The sequence below is a fragment of the Pangasianodon hypophthalmus genome, chromosome 18 (assembly GCF_027358585.1).
Source record: "Pangasianodon hypophthalmus isolate fPanHyp1 chromosome 18, fPanHyp1.pri, whole genome shotgun sequence".
In the NCBI taxonomy this organism is placed as follows: Eukaryota; Metazoa; Chordata; class Actinopteri; order Siluriformes; family Pangasiidae; genus Pangasianodon; species Pangasianodon hypophthalmus.
In genome coordinates, this window is record NC_069727.1 from 11,655,351 (window position 1) to 11,676,697 (window position 21,347).

General features: G+C 38.4%; 1 protein-coding gene across 3 annotated transcripts in view; it reads right to left on the reverse strand.

Annotated features, from left to right (window-relative positions):
• Positions 1 to 1,080: 1,080 nt before the first annotated feature.
• sfmbt2 (Scm like with four mbt domains 2) overlaps positions 1,081 to 21,347 on the reverse strand; it is a 59,385-nt gene continuing 39,118 nt past the window's right edge. For all 3 annotated transcript variants that reach the window (XM_034313246.2, XM_026923135.3, XM_026923134.3), the window contains 14 exons: positions 19,880 to 19,981; positions 19,101 to 19,248; positions 18,810 to 18,892; positions 17,572 to 17,698; positions 15,577 to 15,690; positions 14,603 to 14,645; positions 14,099 to 14,163; positions 12,359 to 12,498; positions 11,953 to 12,062; positions 10,004 to 10,179; positions 6,230 to 6,399; positions 4,655 to 4,894; positions 3,702 to 3,833; positions 1,081 to 3,539 (listed from right to left, as the gene is read on the reverse strand). In XM_034313246.2, coding sequence (XP_034169137.2) covers positions 3,399 to 3,539; positions 3,702 to 3,833; positions 4,655 to 4,894; positions 6,230 to 6,399; positions 10,004 to 10,179; positions 11,953 to 12,062; positions 12,359 to 12,498; positions 14,099 to 14,163; positions 14,603 to 14,645; positions 15,577 to 15,690; positions 17,572 to 17,698; positions 18,810 to 18,892; positions 19,101 to 19,248; positions 19,880 to 19,981 — 1,791 coding nt within the window. In that variant the 3' untranslated portion in view covers positions 1,081 to 3,398. The remainder of the gene's footprint in view (positions 3,540 to 3,701; positions 3,834 to 4,654; positions 4,895 to 6,229; positions 6,400 to 10,003; positions 10,180 to 11,952; positions 12,063 to 12,358; positions 12,499 to 14,098; positions 14,164 to 14,602; positions 14,646 to 15,576; positions 15,691 to 17,571; positions 17,699 to 18,809; positions 18,893 to 19,100; positions 19,249 to 19,879; positions 19,982 to 21,347) is intronic.

Here is a 21,347-nt window from a genome sequence, read left to right on the forward strand (position 1 = left end):
CTTTCACTTTATAGACCTGATGACCTTCTTGCAATTTATTATCAGTCACAGGAGATGGAGCACTGCGTTATCTCAGTAAATTCTGCTGAATTTCCACCATGACAGAATTAGTTTCCTTATGACTCAGTATACAGAAGTATCAACTGTAATAGCTTTAAATAACTCCAGAGTATTTCTTTGGAACCTTGTTTTGTTGTCATCTCCTCTGCTATTTACTACTTTTCCTTCAGTCTATCATGTGTGTATGAATTTTCATAGCATCATGTCATGTGCACAATCTCAGAATAATTTATACTGTAATATAAAGGATGGCATTTAGTTATTTGGTTATTTTACCTCTGCATTGAACTCTACATAACTCTACATAAGTTAGTGTGTAAACAATGACTGACTACTTTTATTAAATGGAAGCCTTCATTTTTCTCAATAAATTTCTGTTTTTGTCATTTCCTCGTATTAACAGGAAGCCTGTTCTTCCTGTCTATTATTTGGGTAAGAAGCATTTGCATGCAATCTTCCATGTAATGAGCTTGTTTTTTTTTTTTTCAGAACAAGCTATAATGTAATTATTTGTTTTTTTGTAAGTATTGTGCATTTTTAAATGCGTAATCCCATAATCATGTTTCATAGAACCAGCTGACATATTGTGATATTCACCAAATACCATTATTTTGTATATTTGTACTACAAATTATATTCATCACACACATCTACAAATAACTAATCCAAAAAATGAGTATGTGACTGAGTAAGCATGTGAATGCAAAATTTTAGTTGGTAAGTCACATGTCATTCATGTGATCGAGCGCACTGGGCATGTGGCATTTAATGAGGCTGAATCCTTTCCTTAAAGGTATCGTAACATTAAACAAATACAATATCGTAATGTAAATACAAAGTCTTAACCATGCTAAATTTGAGATTATTGTAAGATAAAAATCTGATATCAGTAACTATCTAGCTACATATTCTATATTTTCTAACCCTAGTTATATAACATAAATGCACTTGCTTGTTTGTTTACCATGCAGATTCATTGATGAGGTCATTAAAGTGAAGAAAAACAGTAAAACAACTCCATGACATTCTGAAAAGTTCTTCACTCTTTTATGGGCAATGGGTGATTTACAGCATTGTTCAACAATCGTTTCATTTTAGTGGGATGTATAAATAGCCACAGGATGTTGGTTTGATTTCTCTGCCCTTACACTGTCCTTGTCATTTACTTGCTTTTACCTTTTTCCCCCTTGATAAGAAGAATACTTTCTGTTTCTGGTACATTATAATAATAATAATAATAATAATAATAATAAAAAACATTATAAATGGGAAAAATCAAAGTTTTTTTCAGTGCATCAAATGTTGTATTAAAACTAGATTTTACTATTAGGCAATAAAATCGGTACACAACCTATGTACAAAATTCTCAAGGGAAGCATTGGGTCATACAGCAAAGTAGAAATTTACCATAAGAAAAGTCTTGTTTTTGCATAGATGATGAAACATTTCCATACAGTAACCAGTGTTTTTTTTTTCTTTTTCTTTTTTTATACAAAGTGGTAGAAACAAGGAACAATGTACCAATCTGTACTGTCCCCTTTTGAAAAAAAAAGAAAAAGAAAAAACATGAGAGCACCTGTTTGTCAGGCCAAAATAAATATCTCAAATATATTATTTCATTTTATACACTGATCCTTCAAATCTAATTACACTTATAAATATATCATTTGGTCTCTGAAGGGAAAATGCGGACAGATCGGGTGGTTAATCATAGTTCTTTAACAGGAACATTGGGTGTTTCTCAATACGTGTGCTTGTTTGTTCTTATGTACTGCTTTAAGTCATGTTCCATTGCCAAAGTTCAGTTCCTCTACTGAAGAATGTAAGAATGGTTATAACAGCTGGGTGCTTCCCATATATCAGTGATTCATCGAGAAGGCTTAAGGGTTCTGTAAGTTCTGTTAAGTGTACTAAAAGTTCTGTAATTCATTGAAATACAGTGATGGTAGATGTGATGAATCACCTCAGGATGAGGCTTAAGTTAGCGAAATCAACTACCTAGCACTAAAATTCTGTGATAGCATTAGGCTGTTATATGTGCATATGTGTATGTGAGATGGCTGCTACACATATTGTGCATTCTTACAGTGTGTTGATTGTGCACATCCAAAAAAATAAATAAAAAAATGTCACATGGCATATGGTGCAATACCAGTGTGTATGCTGTAAGCATGCTCCTTATTAGATTGGTTTAACAGCCTGATGTACTACCTACCATGGTGCTGCTACTGTCTATCATGGGCTGCTCAAATCCTGGCATCTTCACTGTTTATTTTGTTGTTCAGAATAAGAGGAAATGGTCAGTGGCTGGTCAGGTATGCTCTGGCTCTGACCTGCCCCCTAGTGGTCAGAACTTTCAGTCATCTAGAGGTACAAAAGGTACTGCTGCATTCACACTAAGGGTGTAAATCTCAGGATTGCGCATGATACAATATGATAAGAAGGCAACAATTCGATATTTGATGATACCACTGAATCTGCTGTGAAACAATACAATTTGGCTTAGTAGCCTCTGATCGATATGTGACCAACTTTTTTAGAATCTACTGTTAATTCTCAAATACTGATGACACAGAGAAGGATTATTTTAAGTATCAGAGTCACTTTGCTAGCCTGTTAAATTATTTACACATCAGTTTAAAACTGTTACTTATTTTCACACATAAGCTGTTGGTCATTTTTTGATAATAATCTATTTAATCCTTAAAAAAAAAAATCCTTTTTTAATATGCATCGATTCGATACACCCAATCCTAGTGTAGTACAAGCAGCCATGTGTCAAGTATAACCCCAGACTTAGCAAGCTTTTATTTAATTGTTTCGGAAGCCAGAAGCCGTTAGTGCTAAAGGCGAGTATTAGTAATGCAGCACACATCAAATTGATCCTAGTTGGTGAGATTAAGGTAACTTTGTGAGAATGCAAGTCGATTCTTCTCATTTTTGGTATTGAGAAACACCCTCTGTTGTCCTTAAACTGCTATTTGTAATAGAAATTATCCTTTCAAAAAATCTGCTTCAGTAACCTCAAACACGCAGAACATACGCACAAAGAACATCAGACCGCTTTCCGTATTGTCACTCCATATTTCTTCAAGAGCTGTCCCCATCATACATTTCATACTTAGGTAAAATCCTTTTATCATAAACAGCAGAGGGCTTAGCAGAAGTTTTCAGCAGAAGTTCAACAACAGAAGTTCTTCAGGAAAGCGCTGTGCTTTCACCTTTGCAGCATATGGCCAGTTGTGTAGGTTTTTTTTCCTGACGGTGTAAGAGCCCCTGAGCAGTATGTGTCAAGCGTATTTATCCACTGAGAGAAATAGATGTTAGTCTGTGTTAGCTTAATTAGCATACTGGGAATAGAAGGCCACTTTAACACGTTCGATCTGGTGACAGAGTTTGATAGCAGGGCCAAGTTTGAGATCCATACACTCCTGAACAGTGGGGAGGGTCAGCAACAACAAGGCCTGGCCATCAATGTCCTACAGAGAGAACGTGAGAGACAGAATGAGAATTCATCATGTCCAAATTAGCTATCCAAGTTATGCAGCTTGAGAAAAGAATAAATCCTGGCCTGCTTTTAATCTTTGGTTAAACTAATCTAATTTTGCTATATTACTTAGTGTAAGTGTGTGTATGTTTACCTGCTCCTGGAAAATCTTGGCTAGCGAGGCACAGTCTGTGGACATGATGAAGTTGACCACATCTGACACGCTCCACTCGAGAGGGTTTCTCTCTAGAACCAAGCGGCTCTCTTCCTCTTCTGTATGTGCTGTCTATACACACACACACACACACACACACAATGTAATTATGTGTACAAGAGGAAATCCTTTTTATAAATGCATTGATCATAGAGACAGAGAGCTCATTTGTCAATGTTGGTTAGCTTAAGTGAGTGATGTAAGTACCACATTCTGTGTGTGTATTTTCTTCTCATTACCTCATTTATCAAAGTTTTAGAAAAATTGTGTGTAAAGAGTGTCGGTAATACTCATGTGCAGATGTTGATGAATGCCAATCAACCATAAACTACCAGGTGTGTTCTTATTTATGTTTAGTGACACCCACAAAACTCCATAAAAAGCAACGCTTGCAGAGCCGAAAATGACAAAATGATGAATAAAAGGTGAAAGAGCGCCTCCTAAGCATGACATGCACTAAATCTTGCTGGATGCCAATAAGCTACCGTAGACACACACTACTTTTAGCGGGTGCCATTTCTTTTGTCCTAATTGAATGTCAAGTCTTGTTTGTCTTAATTTATGGATTTATTTTTGATTACCTTGTTTCAAGTCATTATTATAAAATGGCAGTTTTACAAAAATTTTTATACAATAAACATGGCAGAGTAATCTGTAAATAAAACTGCAGAAACCCATTCCAATTATAAAATTCAAAGCCTATCCATTGAGGACCACATGTGCGAGTCTCCTTATACATAAATTTACACAAATTTAGGAGCTGCAATGTTTTTCTGAACTGGATTTTTCTCGTGTAAATGCTCCTACGAATGATTTTTTCAAATAAATTTGTTTGCATCCAGATTGATATATGAGACCTTGTGTTCGCATACTGATTATACGTGTTGTCTCACCTTTGTGTGTGTGTGCTTGGCTGCCTGGTTGTGTGTGTAAGAGAGCGAGCGTGTGGATCTGCGGAGTGCTGGCCGCTCTGTGGATGCCCCAGTCCCAGGCAGAGTGAGAGACCTGCAGGGTCGGCCTCGCCGTGTCGAAAAGCGCAGTGGAGCCTCTTCACGCAGCTCCAAGCTGGAGCTTTCCCCACTGTATGATCCCTCCTCTTCCTCTTCATCAAAAACATCAAAATCATCACTGTCCTGTGAGGAGGAGAAGAGCATACCATCATTATGCTGATGTCTGAGAATGATTTTCACTGTTTAAAATCTATTATAATTCATGCTTTTAAATTCCTGATCTTCTTGAAATTACGTGTATATTCACTGGTACTGCATGAAACTAATGAACAAATTTCAACTCTTTTTCTATGACTGTATCTTAAATGGCGTTCTGTTTGGTAATGGAGTGCAATATGTCATAACTAGCAGGTAAACGTCAAATCTAGCTAAATACCAGCAGCAAGAAAACATTAATGTAGGCAGATTAATAAAAAAATTAATGTCAAACATTAAATTTCATGAAAGAGTTGAAAGAATGATGTACGCTTTTTGGGATTTTTTTGTACTTCCACTAATATTCACTTTGCCAGTGGAAGCGTAAAATAAGCTCTATAATAATTAAAACACATTAGAAACCTGACGGGTGAGAACAGGCAAAATTTTTAAACCTTTAAAATCTACTTAGGTCAAAACAGACCCATTTTGAAAGTTTACATAAAGTGGCACAATATTAACAATTCTAACAGATAAGGATGTCATCATTATTAAATGTAGCAAAAAGTTATAAAACAGATTACAGAACATAGTAATTTGTTTGTTTTTACTTCAATATTGCATGATTGCACAGTGCACAGTTACACAATGGTTTCCAACATATTCAAGCAATTGGGTCTAATGTTCATATAAAGCATGTTTTAACTCTGTGATTTCCCAATGATCACAATGGTAACAAGAGTCAAATATTTAGGTTTGCTAATTTATGCTAAATAAATTGCAGAAAGACATAAGGTTGGTGTCATAGGGCTGTCCAAGGAGTAAAATCCATTTATTTATATAACTGCAAAAAGAAAGTTGTTTTAAATGGGTTAAGATGATTCTTCTAACACAATGTGTGCTAGATTCATTGAGTGAGCATGAAAATGGATGTAAATGATATTTTTAATTAAATAAAGATTAAAATGGAGTATGTTCAGTTTAATGTATTGAAAAAATATCAGAAGTGACTGGTACATCTGAAAGAAACAGCTAATGTTAGTCCCATTTCCTGTCTCTTACTGTATTTCCACTTCCACCGGAGCTTACACACCCCGAATGATCCCCAAACATGGACAGGGTTTTTGCTGCTCCATTTCTATCAATATGGTTAATACTAATCAGTTTGGTGTGGATGAAATGTACTGGGTATTTTAATAAAATTGTTAGAATGGAAAGCGATGGCCTGGGTTAATGGAAAAACCATTGCTAAGTAGTGAACAGAATGTAGGGGTTTAGTATGTATGTATGTAGGGGTTTAGTGTGTGTGTATGTGTATGTGACCTGAGCTGACTCCATGGCGTGGTATCCTGTAACAGTGGAGCGGCGTTTCTTTTGAACAAAGACAGCTTTTCGCTTCTTTCTGCGGCGGGCCGGTTTGGCCATGTCGCCCTCCCGATTGCTCTCTCCTAGACTGGGACGGCCCACTCTTTTCTTCTTTCCGTAGTAATGTGCTACAAAACACAGACATTTTACCAAAACATTTAGCAAGTACAACAGATGTTGATGTATGTGTGTGTGTGTGTGTGTGTGTGTGTGTGTGTGCATGTTTGTGTCAGGGTTACGCCAAAATCCGCAATTGATTACGTTTCCCTTCAGCCACTGCACTTCACTAGATCATGTCACATGACTGCTTGCACTTGTATCACATTTTGGGTTAATGAGCACAAGTATTTAAGTCACGTCTTGCACCTCACTTGTCTAGTTTGTCTTTTGTTGTCGGTTGTTGTCAAGTAATGCTCTCTAGCCTACGTGCAGTATGTCATGTTGACTATGTCATTCTGCCTCCTTGCTCCACTGGGGCGTTCCCCTGCCCCTCTGCCCCACGGACACCGCCACCACAGATCACAGCCTCGTCATGGGCATCATGCCGTCTTCCTGCTCTGCCTCGGAGGTCACAATGCCACCCGGCTCCACTTCAGACATCGCTCCACCTTCCTACTATGCTATGTGGAGTACACCGCTCCCCCCTCTGGCTTTGCGAAGAACATCGCTCCCTCCTCTGACCTTCTCTGCTCCACTTTGGATGTCACGCCACCCCTCAGCTATGTGGAGGACATTGATCAGCCTCATTGCCTGGATGTTGCGTCTCCTTCTGGCTCCACAATGTTTGCGTGCCTGAAGACCCTGATCAGCTGAGAGACATCTTGGCTGGCCGTCCAGGACCCCCTCTCGGGAGCCGCGCATTAAGGGGTAGGTCTGTCAGGGTTACAATTGACTACATTTCCCATTAGCCACTGCATTTCACTCAATCATGTCACATGACTGTTTGCACCTTTATTAAAATAGTACTGCATTTGCATCCACCTCCTCTGCAAATCCTGACAGTGTGAGTGTGTGTGTGAGTGTGTGTTAAGACAAGTTAAAATCTCTCTCTCTCTCTGTCTCTCTCACACTCATTCTCTCTCTCCTTCATTTTCCTAATCAAGCTTTGTCTCTGCTTTCCTTCTCCCTATTTCCCCCTTCTATATCTGTTTCTCTTTTTAAAACAAAAGATTTATTTTATGATTTTACATTTCTACAGTGGCGATTATTTAGTGGGGCTGAACAAAAAAAAAATTCAGTATAATCCCCAAACAAGTAGGAAAGTAGCCAAGTGCTCAGCATGTTGGTACTTCTTCATACTCTGCAGAGAGAGTCTAAGAGGGTGCAAAGCTTCATGAAGGCTACACGGAAATAACATATCGAATCACTGCATAATTTCATGCATGACTCCAGAGTTAATAATAGAATTCTAGCAGCCATATAAATAAAATGTTATCTTGAGTTAACACATAATTAATTACTCCAAGTTGGCAGGTCATTAGTTTCTAGATTAGCATGTTTAATAGGCTGCCAACTAGGCTAGATGTGATGCTATGCAGCTATAAATGCTATAGTTATTTATGAGTAGTAAACACTGTGAAGACCTGGTAAACAATGCCATAACATGATAGATGTTTAACTTAACATAGGACAGTTAATAGTGATAGGATAGTTCATTACTGCAGTGTTTTTATGTGAAAATCAGAGTAAATGCTTTTTAAAGCAAAAATACTGTATATCATAGTGCACTGTGGACTGACTGGATCCATAATACACGCACACTTTACAATACCTGAACCTCTTGGAATTTTTGGCGGAAGAAACCGCAATTTAATTCCATTAAACCACAGGCAGTAAGAGCTCTCTGGACTTTATATTGAGAGTTAACAGCAACAGATTTCAAATCTAAATGCCACACTTAAAATCAACTCTATTTGCCTACTTTCAGTGAAATAATGAAGGAATAACACACACCTGGTGTTATGGAACAGCTGAGCAGCCAATTGTCCAATTATTTTTGGTCCCTTTGGTCCCACAAAGTGGGGTATCGCGCTGTTAAATACTTGATTCTGATTGGGCAGAAAATGATTTAATTTTCTGTAACAGCAGCTTTGAAAGTAATGCCAGCTACAAGGTCAATATTAATGCATTCGTTCTTTTAAAGGGACTCGTATAGCGGATGCTCATGTAAACAGATTTTTACCAGAGCATGGCTGAATTCTCGAATCTGACTGGTCAGAAGGTGTGTATTATTTATGTAACACAGCAGGGCTCAGACAGTAGTTCTGGCTGTAACATGAATGTTAGGGTTATATTAATGCACACGTGCTGATATTTTATTGTTTCTATAGTAACACACACAGGGACTTGCATGGCAGACGCTCCACATAATCCAAGACTATAATATATAATATATATATATATACTATATATATAAACTAATAATAAACAAATTTTTAAAAAAACATGTTGTTTTAGAAAGTAAAACGTATAATCGTTGATGTGGTGACATTTTTTTGTTGGGAGATATTTATTTAACATTCATGGAAGGAGTCTTGAGTGTCAGCACTTTGTAACAGTCAGGGTGCTTTGCAAAATTTCCCAGTGTGGGAAAGTACTCAGTACAGAGGAGTTACTTGATAAAATGACAAACTGTATTTTTTTAAGAGAGAGAGAGAGAGAGAGAGAGAGAGAGACTGGTGAGGAAATATAAATTATATAAGTGATTACAGGAACTAACTTGTCTCGTGAACATTCAACAACATTAAATCTAACTATAAACCCGTAAAATGTGCGATGTGTCATTTAGTAATAAATGAAATTGTAATAGTTGGAAAATCACTGTAGTTTAAGCAAAATAACACACTCGAGACCATGCAGTTATACAAAAATAATCCCCTTCAGGTTGGTAACAGTATCATATCATACCAGTGTGGATTATTTTCCTAGAACTGCATGGTTGGGAGTGTGTTATTCCTTACTTAAATAATGTGTATAATTCTTGATATGGTGAAGTTTTCCATGAGGATACATTTATTTAGATTTTGTTGTAAGGAGTCTCCAGCATCAGTGCTTTGTAATAGTAAAGGTAAAGTAAAAGGTAAAGCTGTAACTTTAAGTTTTCTGACACAGGAAAGTCTTCAGGACAGAGGACTTCTTAGTAAATGAATTGTCTTATTAACTTCAAGAAAGAGAAAAAAAATGGAGGCAGAAAGGTTGACTGCTTATAGCTGGTATAATGTAACTGATTACTTTGTTTTGTGGACTTACCACAGCATTAAATGAACTATAAATGGACATGAAGGTCCACGTGTCATTCATTAATAAATAAAAATTGGTAGCACTTGCAAATTGCTGTGGTATAAGAGGAATAACAGTCGTTGATTATTTTTCTACAGCAGCATGTCCTGAATTGTTTTATTCCTTATATCTTATATTTTAACATATACTGCATAATATACATAGGTATATAATACACATAAAATCATGTGTAAATATTATTTGTCTATCTCTGAATTTGTCTCTTCTTTCTTGTTCTTTCCCTCCCATCTGTCTCAGCGAATGCCTTTCCTCTCTCCTCATATATCTGTCTATTTTTCTCTTTCCTAATATATCTCTCTGCATCTCTCTCTCCTAAGACATCTCCTGGCTCTCCTTTCCGAGTCTTAATATACATCTCCATCTATCCTTCTCTTAATAGATTTATCCATTCTTTTCCCTCCTCTCTCTTCCACTTAATACTTAGACACTTACTGTACTTGGTCTTGGTGTGTATGGAGCAGTTCTCCGGACACTTCTCCGAGACGAGTGTGGGGCCAAACAGGTTTGGACAGCACTGCAGTCTGACACACACTCTGCGGCAGAAATCTGCTACCTGCTCAGCCAAACACACAATCCTCACACTTGCACGATAACTCTTCCCTTTATACCTGCAGGAACACACAAAGCCACAAATCCACTGTATATGTGTTCCCAGTATGGTAATGAATCCAGTTTGGAAAAAAACAGCCTGTTTGGAAAATTTTGCATTGCTCTAGTCTATTAAATATGTGCATGTGTGAGTATGCAAATTGGCTTTCTGGTTATGCAAATGACTCTGTTCATTAGGAATACTGGGTTTATACTCTCAAATTTATTACACCCATGTATGAATAAATGCGTTGCTGTGTCTTGAGTGCAATACTGAGGCATGATGGTATTGTGCAATTTGGGAATGTCATGCCAGTGAAACATGTGTTCCTTAACAATGAATAAATGTTGGAAAAGCGCAATATCTGAAACCCAGGAAAATTTGATAATTTACTGCATGCTAAACATATCCTGAAAATAGAAACATAGTTATCACACGAAAAGTATACAACTGCTGAAAAATTATACAGCTGGCATTTTAGGATACAGCTACTTTAAGGTGGAATTTCTCTGCAGTGGGTTCCTGCCATCTCAGCTAGCTACAACATTTTTAACAGAGTTAGCTAACACACTGCCGGGTCTTTACTGCAGCTGCTCAAATGGATTCAGGTCAGGTGACTGACTTGGACAATGCAGAACATTCCACTTCTTTGCCGGGGTCTGTTTTGAGTCTGAAGTATGCTTCAGGTCATCTGTATGTGACGTGCTGTCAAGTGAGTTTTGAAGCATTTGGCTGAATCTGAGCAAATAATATAGCCCTATACACTTCAGAATTCATCCTGCTGCTTTTTTTTATTTTATTTTTTTTAAAAGGGAACCAGTTCCATTGGCAGCCATACATGCACGCACCATAAGATGAGATGGTACGCTTCAGATCATGAGAAGTTCCTTCCTTCCTACCCTCCATACTCTTCTCTTGCTATCATTCTGGTTCAAGTTGATCTTTGTCTCATTTGTCTACAGGATGTTGTTCTGGAAATATATGGGCTTTTTTTTAGATGCATTTGGCAAACTTTACTCTGGACTTCCTGTTTGTGGTAATCTCGTGGTAAACCCTCTGGTGAAGTCTTCGCTGGTGAAGTATTTGCTCTAGTGAAGTCTTCTCTTGATTGTTGACTCTGACACAGATATGCCTATCTCCTGGATCATGGTCTTGATCTGGCTGACTGTTGTGAAGGATTTTTTTCTTCACAACATAAAGAATTCTTTTGTCATGTACCACAGGTGCTTTATTCCAGGTCTTTTGGTGTTTCTGAGCTCATCAATGTGTTCTTTCTTTTTAAGAATGTATCAAATATTTGATTTGGCCACAAATAATAATATCTCTTTGATTTTTTAGCACAATGATGGCTTGCTTCACTGGCAGTGACAGCTCTTTGGACTTTATATTGAGAGTTAACGGCAACGGATTTCAAATGCAAATGCCACGCCTGAAATCAAATCTAGACCTTTTATCTGCTTACTTGTAAGTGAAATAATGAAGGAATAACACACACCTGGTGTTATAGAACAGCTGAGCAGCCAATTGGACAATTATTTTTGGTCCCTTACAAAGCGGGCTATCACATACACAAAGTGCTGTAATCCCTACCCCTTTCACCCGATTTGGCTGTAAACACCATCAAATTAAAGCTGGAAGACTGCACTTTATTGATTATTTAATTTGAATTAATATACTGTGGTAGACAGCTAAAATAACAATAACCTTGTAAAAGTTCAAACATTTATGGACCTTACTGTATGTCTTCTGTGTGTGTGTGTGTGTGTGTGTGTGTGTCTGTGTGTGTTCGCACTTGGCTTTCAGGGTTTCCTCCAGACAGTTCCACTGTGGATCTACCACCATCTCTAGCTCTCTGAGAACACGGCTAGGCTTATAGGCTGAGTTTATCAACATCGTCAGTACCTGCAAAGCACACACATACACAGAACTTTCTGAATGAGGAATCATACTAAGATGCCACATCTCACAAGTACACACACACACACACACCAGCTTTCAGACTGCTGACATCATAACATACATCTTTTTTATCTCTCCATCGCTCCTTCCTCTCTCTCCCTCTCACACACACAGATCTCTCACACCCACACACCCATCAGCAATACAGATTTTTCTCGCTCTCTCTGTATGTCTCTCTCCCTGTTGTAGACTCACACACACAGATCTCACACACAGTACACCAGGGACTGCCACTCTACCTCCTTGAGGACGAGTGTGCACTTGCCAGGCCCCACAGCTTGTGGTAACTCGGCGATTCTTCCCTTGTTGAGGTATGGCCCAGAAAAACAGCGATGATTCACAAAGATCTGAGAGCAGCAGTACTTTCCATTTACGGAAACTGTGGTAAACAAATCACACACACGTTACAATTCCATATGGGACTGGATCGCATTTAGAACTTGAAAAAGGAATGTTTTCACTATTTTTTAAACAATAGATCAGTAATCAATAATCTTAGAGAGCAAATAAATTACTGTTGTGCAAAGTGCAAAATTAAAAAACAAACAAACAAACAAACAAACAAGCAAACAAACAGGGCTGTAATCAAAGGGTGAGTGAAAGGGATGGCTGCTCAGGGCCACATGCTGACTGTGCATCAGCTAAAATTATAGCAAGAAGCTGCATGCGAAACAGATCTAGAGATAAAATTCTGCAGTCAGCAAAAAAAAAATAAAATTGCAAAAGAGCTAATGAGATCTGTTATGACATGTTTATTGAAGCAGATTATTTTAGTCATTGTAAATCAAGCACTAATGTTACTCGGAGTGTGACCTGATGACATAAAAAGAGGAATGTGCCACTTGTCATAGAGGCTGTGACAAACGGCAAGGGATGTGTGTACACTTTAAATAGGTTAGAAAATATCTTTGCTCCTGGCAGCAGGAAGTGGCATTTGAAAACAAAAAGTTCTGTCAGAGCATGTATGAAAAGTTGTTGTGCAGAGACTGAAAAAGAAACAAGACTGACATCAGTAATCATCAGCTGGCTGCTTCGTTGTATATGAAGCACATTTTATTTGCATTTGATCATTTAATTGTAATGGCCTTTTTAGGGTTGAAACTATTAGTGTTATTACTGACATTGGAAGAATCTTGGGTCCTCAATATACCTATTTGTTCATATTTACATATTTCTATGCCTTTCACTTTTTTATAAAAATGCAATTACAATATAAAATTAGACTCAAACAGCAATTTTTGCAAGAGCTGCAGATATTTCCATAGCAAAATTCAATATTCAAATACCTCAACTTAATTTATCATACAATACTGTGTGTATTTTAATTTTTCCAAGTGTTTTCACTGTTAAATCTGAGAGAATGTGGCTGTCTGCTGAGACAGCTCTGAATGGAGCGTGGTACTTAATTTGCTATGCTGTCGTTCACATCCTGATTATATTCAGTTCTAAACCTATTTGTATGCGCACACAACACACAAGCCACATTCCTTAAGCCTGAATCCCGCAAGAAAAATATCGCCCTGGCCCACACACACCGACTGCGACAGCCCTGTCAAGGCACCGTCATCGATGGCTTTCCAGCAAGGGATGTTTTTATTATTTCAAGCTCCACCATCTCACACAGTTAGGTCAAATCCCAAATGCCTTCCTGTTTAGCATTTATCCGCTCTAGCTAGGCTAAACGTATAGGCGTTGTTTGTCACTCTGTGTAATGCAGTACATGCACTGCATAGAATTGTGATTCAGTCACATAAAAAAAAATCTCATAAAAAAACAGAGCTGAGTAAAATGGCAAAGGTACATATATGTCTTTTTAGATTTACTAGAGTAAGGCTCAAACGTATTCCCCATCAAAATTCTCACAAGTACGTTGTTCAGCCTGAATTCCAGACAGACTATAATTAGACAAGTCAATGTACCACTTCTACAATAGGGTCTAATAACAAATTTCATGTTTACTACACTAAATAAGAAACAACCTGGGTCCATGGCAACAGACTGGAAATGGTCGAGAGGAACATTTTCTTTGGGTGGAGGAGCCAATCTGCAAAACAAACAATATGATAATTAACCAACTTACTAATGCATCATTAACTTATCTACAGCTTTACTTTAGCACATGCATCCACAAAACTGACTGGCATTAACATACCGACGGTGTAAAATGTTTTATGAAATCAGTTAAACATTTCTGGAGAGCCTAACTGCGTCTGTATTTTAGATTGAAAGCAGAACGCTCATGTCTCCTGCTGTAAGCGAGTTTGGAGGCCATAGCACAGAGAGGAAATGAAACAGAACAGTGTTGAGACTGGGATGACTCTGTTATGCGAGGACAGACGCACACAGGATTAAAATGCTGAGGTCTCTGCTCCATTAATCTTGTAAGACTTCACAAAAGGGTATGGAGAAGTGGAAGACTGTGTATAAAATATTTGGATATAAGTGTAAGCAGAGACAGAGTCTGAACTTTCCAGTTAACTTACTGTTTCTCCGGCTGCACCACAGCAATCTTCTTTTGAGACTGACCTAAAGAATGTGACATAAAATCTATTACATACACACCAAAATGGAGTATTTTAAGTGCATAAGTATTCACCCCCCCTTGAACCTTTCCACATTGTGTAGTGTTACAACCCAGAACTGAAATGGACTTCACTAGGATTATATGTTGTAATATGTAATATGCCATTATATGTTGGTCTCTCGGTTGCTTGCTTGCCTCTCCTCTAGACAGAGTCATGGTCGTACCATATTCTTTCTATTTTTAGTAATGGAATTAATGGTGCTCTACAGAAAGTGTTGGATGTTTTTTTTAAATAACCAAACCCTGCTCAATACCTTTCCAGAATATTTGTCCCGGAATTCTTTTGATAGTTCTTTGGTTTTCATTGTGCTGTTTGTTTAGGTAACAAACTCCAGACACAGGTGTATTTATATTGAGATCATCTGACACTTTACTTGCATACAAGTAAATATTATGTGACTTCTGATGACAACCGACAACTTGCACCACAACTAATTTAGGGCTTTCACAGAAATGAGGGTGAATACTTCATATGTATAATGAGGGTGAATACTGCAATCAACCTGTACAATTTTTACTCCCCCTATATTTCCCCATACACAATATTATGTGGAAATTTGTGTAGATTCATGACATATTATCCCAATTAAGTTTCAGGTTGTAACAATACAAAACAGCAAAAAGCTCAATGGGGGGTTATTACTTTTGCAAGCCACTGTATATACTCTCAGGTAATTTTAGGGAAAGAGGGGCATTGTGGAGGTGGGGGCACAATGAGAAAGACATGAAATCTGCAAAAACATCCATATGATTAGGAGAGAGAGACAGAGAGAGTTAGATGTGTAACAGTGAGTCAAAGTAGACCAGTGTGACAGGGTTAGAAGTGAGAGACACTATAAGACAGAGAGGAGTGGAGTCACATTTCATACTTACACACTGCTTTGCGTAAAGGTGTTAGAGGATAGGCATTGGCTTCACACCAGCCCACAGGAAAGATGTCCATACTCTCAACATCCACTAAACACTCAGCTAGGGGCTTGGTCAGGCCTGATATGAGAGAAAGAAACAAACGGTTAAAATATGTGTCATTGATCACGTGACGTCAACTGCGCGCCGCCTTTCTCTGCAGGTGAATAAAGAGTTTTCAACACCCGCCCTCGGTAAGCTAATAATGGATAAATCCAAAAAGAAAAAAATCTCGGAGGAAAATAGAGAATTTAATTCTGCATGGACAGATTTATTTGCTTTCACTGCCACTACCTGTGTGCTTGATATGTGGTGAGAAATTAGGAAACAACAAAAAATGTAATGTGGAAAGACATTTCCTTAGGGTTGTCACAAAGTCACATCTTACAGCCCTGATATAGAGAAGCTCTGCAGTGATGTACAGAGACAGAAATCACATTAAACAGGTGAGAACACTATCCCACAACAGCCTATTATTTTGCAAAAAAAAATTTTTGGACCCTGATCTGATGTAGTGTTGTCTGCTGTGTTTTATATTCAGGCTCAAGGGCTGATTGGTGTAGCCTATGTTGCTGTTGAAAAAAAGAGAAGAGTGAAATGGACTGAAGTCGTAATTAAATACAAAGTGGCCTATTTGTTTAGCCTGCATAGTTCCATGATTTATTTATTTAAAAGTGGGCTGCACCTTATTTTACTAATTTTCTTCAAACATTGGGAGAACTCAAATAGCCTGCATCGTTCTGTATCTTTAATTAATTTCAAAGTGGGCCAGTTTATTTTTTTCCTCTTCATAAGAGTTCGGTGTTTTTCTTTGTGATAACGGATAAAAATAACAATAAAATGTCAACAGTTTTGATTGCAGTTCTATGATTTCACAAATGCAGCATAGGTAGTTTTTTGTATATAAAGTATAACTATATATAAAACTTTATAAGCTTGTATTGTATCTTCATTTTAAGGGTCAGATATGTTTTGCGGCTCCAGATGAATTTTATTTAGGGGGAGAGTGGGCAAAATGGCTCTTTTGACAGTAAAAGTTGCAGACCCCTGGTCTAGGCCAAAGTTTTATTGGCTGGATAAGTACCAATGTTTAAAAAACCCCAGCAAAATTCTGTACAGTGCAGAGCAAAGCTGTAATGCTAATCTCAGTGTAAGGGTAATCTTACTAAAAATAAAAGGGAGTTTTGCGTGTTCTCTCCGTGTCCATGTGGGTTTCCTCTGAGTTCTCTGGTTTCCGTCTACCTCCCAAACACATGCCAGTAGTAATATTGAATATATGTTACTGTCATATCACTTTTGGTCCATAATAACAATACTGATGAAAAAGGAGTCCTGAAAGCCTCTCTCGTGCGCCCCAGGTTTGGAGTGTTGTTAAAAGATGGAGGTAATGGGACAACTGAAAGCTTCATAGGTGATTGAGAAGAGGATGAGAATGAAGCTATCATGGACAGTCCTTCTCATCCTGTGCTGAGCTGAGGAGGCTCAGGAGCACGTTCAGCCACAGATTCATCTAGCCACATGCCTCAAATCGTCATGTATGAACATGTACATATACAAATAGGACTCTAGCATATGTACATATACACAGATCTATTTTATTGTTTCTATTTTTTCTATTGTTTCTGTTATTCTTTTCTTTCTGTTGTACAGGTATTTATGGAAATCCTTTTCTTTGATGTTATTCCTCCTACATGTGCTGCTGTGTCAACTTGAATTTCCCCTAAGGGGGATCAATAAAAGTACATCTTAACTCTTATCATCTTATCTTATCTTAACCACTGACAGCGTCTGTTTCATATTTACATACCACCTGCCATTTTGAGTTCAGACACTTTCATTTCACCTTGTTACTATAATAATGACCCAAACAGTTAACACCAAAGAGAAAGAGAATGACACATACACATATACTCTCTCTCTCTCTCTCTCTCTCTCACACACACACACACAGCAGTCTCTTACCTTCATATCGAAGCCAGAGGAGCCGACCTTTAACCTGAGTGATGCGTGCAACATTGATTTCACCTGGCTGAAGTGGATTTACAGCTTCCAACCATGTATCCTTACAGAAGCCCCGACTCAGAGACGCCTGCACACACACACACACACACAAACAAACACACACACGCAGATAGGTACACAAGCCATGCACACACAGACATTCACAAACACAAACACACATGCAAGAGAGGCATAAATATTGATTTACTGTTTGTTCAAAGGCTGCTCATACCTTTGTGATTAACTGCACAAAAACATATACTACAAATAAATTATGGGATTAATAGCAGTATGAAAAAAAATGTTTTGATGTTCAGGCAAAACTCAATTACTCATCTTGAATCAGAGACAAGAACAACACAATTAATAATTATTTTGAGGCAAATAAGTATAATTGGCAAAAATCAAAAACAACAAGCCTATACATTTAAACAGACCCACTCACTACATGTTCGAGAATGTTTCCTGGGAAAGCACTCTTGGAAAAATGACCAGGCATGAAGGGTGTAAATAAAAACTGTGTTCAGTGCAAGAACTGAAAGCAAAAACTCTTACATCGAAATGTCTGCAGTGTGTTGTGAGAGGTGCTATATGATGAGGAAGAGTGTATAAATAGAGGTACAAAGAGGTACACTGTGGGCAAATACCTACAGTAAAAGGGGAAATCCTCTAGTTTCAACAAAATTGCCCAAGCATCTTTATATAGCGATAAGAAAAAATCCCAAAGTCTACATTAAAAAAAGGTTTTATACACATTACACACATCACACACCACTATTTTACTACCATGTGTCTCTGCTGTCAGTGGTGGTACCATGATGGTCACTTTCTACTGGTTGGGTAGAGGGGCCTGACAAAGTGTGCATAGCAACATATGGGCTAATGTCAGTAACTGTAAACATACCTGAAAATCGAATGTAGATACAAGTTCAGTGTACTAAAGCAACAACTCAATATAAAATGAAATGAATAAAAATGCCTAAAAACTAAAAATGAAAAATTACCTGTGAAAACTCACCAATGTCAAACTGAAAATTATGCTTTAAAAGGAAAGAAACAATAATATAGACAGAAAAACTATAACACAAAAAACTAGCATAACCTCGAAGTACTGAACATAGGTTAATGGTGCACAATGTAAATGAAAGTGTGTGTGTGTGTGTGTGTGTGCATGTATGAGTGTCAAAGAGTGTTCTTACACTGGGGAAACAGGCATCTGGGGCAGCCTCAGTACCTGTGTGCTTCAAATAATCTGCCCAGTCAAAGTCCTGAGACTGAAAACCTGAGCGAGAGAGACAGAAGACAGAAACGCAGCAAGAGATAAAGGGCAAGAAAAGAGAGAGAGAGAAACAGAAGAGAGAGGTTAGGTTGGAGATGTCCAGACATACATAGACATACGGACACACAGAATTACTCACACACTCATACATGAGCAACGAATATAAATTCAGAAGCAATTAAACTGGGATCAAATGGCTGTATGGACTCACCCCTAGGCCTCTGCAGGCCAACCCCGTTCTTCAAGCACCACTGGATTGGCAGGATGCCTGCAGAATCGGCATGACACAGCACTGAGCAGGGCGGGGCTTCACCGCTCAGGTCATCCACAGTGACCTGGAAGTAGTACTCATTATACACCTACATGAGAAACACAGACAGAATTGTTAGCAGGTTTTGGTCTCATTTGGGCTGTCACAAGAAGTCTGAGTACTACGTAAATGATCACATTTCATTCAAAGGCAAAGGAACACCTGTTTGGCATTTAAATAATGTCTTTAACAGAGGGCTTGTGTCAAGTTAATTTGGACTGGATCACTATTTCCAGATGAAAGGGGTTTGGTGTTCGAACCCTTGTGGTTGAAATTTTGAGGTGTTAGTTGTTAAAATCATGGTAATAGTGACCCCATAATTTTATTTATCTAACTGCACAAAGCATAAGGAGGAAAAAAAACAGCTGTCAAAATATGCACCCTGATTTCTTTTCACCCTGTCTCATGAAAATTAAGAAGAAAAAAAGACATGTTGATGTAACATGTCAACTGTTACCCTTCCAATACACCTTTAGTGCCATTACCTTACCACAGAGATAAATATAATGTTTTGTTTATGGTAGTGTAAAAGTATAGATTAATATTTGGATGCATTTGAATGATTTTGAATGCATTATGAATTTTACAGTAATTTGAATACAGTAATTTTTACAGTAATTAATGTGTCTGTGTGTGTGTGTGTTATGTGTGTGATAGAGAGAGAAAGGAATATGGCTCACTTTAGTGACAGACACAGGGCAGATGTGGAAGGGTTCTTGTGGTGATACCATCTCTAGCTTCATCCCCATTTTGAATGAGTGTTTACGCAAATCAGCATGATCCTGTAACACACACAAGCACATACACATTTTCATGTCTCCTGATGTGCTCAGTTTGGTCTAATGCTAGTATATAATTCCTGTCTGGTTCTTCATTTCATCTCCCTCCAACCTGACCATTAACAGCTACCAGATGCTTTATCAATTGTGTCTACCAAGCAGCAGCCTCGACTCATCGTTATTTTCACCTGTTGTTCATTACATGGTGGATATACACCGATCAGCCTTAACATTAAAACCACTGACAAGTAAAGTGAATAACATTGATTATCTCGTTACAGTGGCACCTGTCTAGGGGTGGGATATATTAGGCAGCAAGTGAACAGTCAGTTCTTGAAGTTGATGTGTTGCTGTGTAAGCAGGAAAAATGGGCAAGCGTAAGGATCTGAGCCGCTTTGACAAGCGCCAAATTGTGATGGCTAGACGACTGGGTCAGAGCATCTCTAAAACGGCAGGTGGGGTGTTCCCAGTATGCAGTGGTTAGTGCCTACCAAAAGTGGTCCAAGGAAGGACAATTGGTGAATCGGCGACAGGGTCATGGGCACCCAAGGCTCACTGATGCGCGTGGGGAGCGAAGGCTAGCCCGTCTGGTCTGATCCCACAGAAGGGATGCTGTAGCACAAACTTCTTAAAAAGTTAATGCTGGCTATGATAGAAAGGTGTCAGAACACACAGTGCATTGCAGCTTGCTGCGTATGGAGCTGTGTAGCCGCAGACCAGCCAGAGCGCCCATGCTGACCCCTGTCCATCGCTGAAAGCGCTTACAATGGACACGTGAGCATCAGAACTGGACCACGGAGCAATGGAAGAAGGTAACCTGAACTGATGAATCACATTTTCTTTTACATCATGTGAATGGCCAGGTGCATGTGCGGCGCTTACCAGGGGAAGAGATGGCACCAGGATGCACTATGGGAAGAAGGCAAGCCAGAGGAGGCATAGTGATGCTCTGGGCAATGTTCTGCTGGGAAGCCTTGGGTCCTGGCATTCACGTGGAAGTTACTTTGACACGTACCACCTACCTAAACATTGCTGTGGATTACACCCCTTCATGGCAACGGTATTCCCTAATGGCAGTGGCCTCTTTCAGCAGGAACAGACACTTTTAACAGACACTCTTATCCAGAGCAACTAAAAAAACATGCAACTGAGGCCACAATGATAGGAGATCTATAAGGATTTATATTCTGAATGACTAGAGACTAGTGATGGTAGGTGCAAGAGAGTGTGAACTAGAGTAATTTGAAGTGAAGGAAGCGCATTCTACCAAGCAAAAATGTTCACCAATCTGAACAAATCCATTCTGATTCGACTGCAGATTCTGAATGAACTGTTTATTTAAACATATCCTATACTCGACACTCTGCAG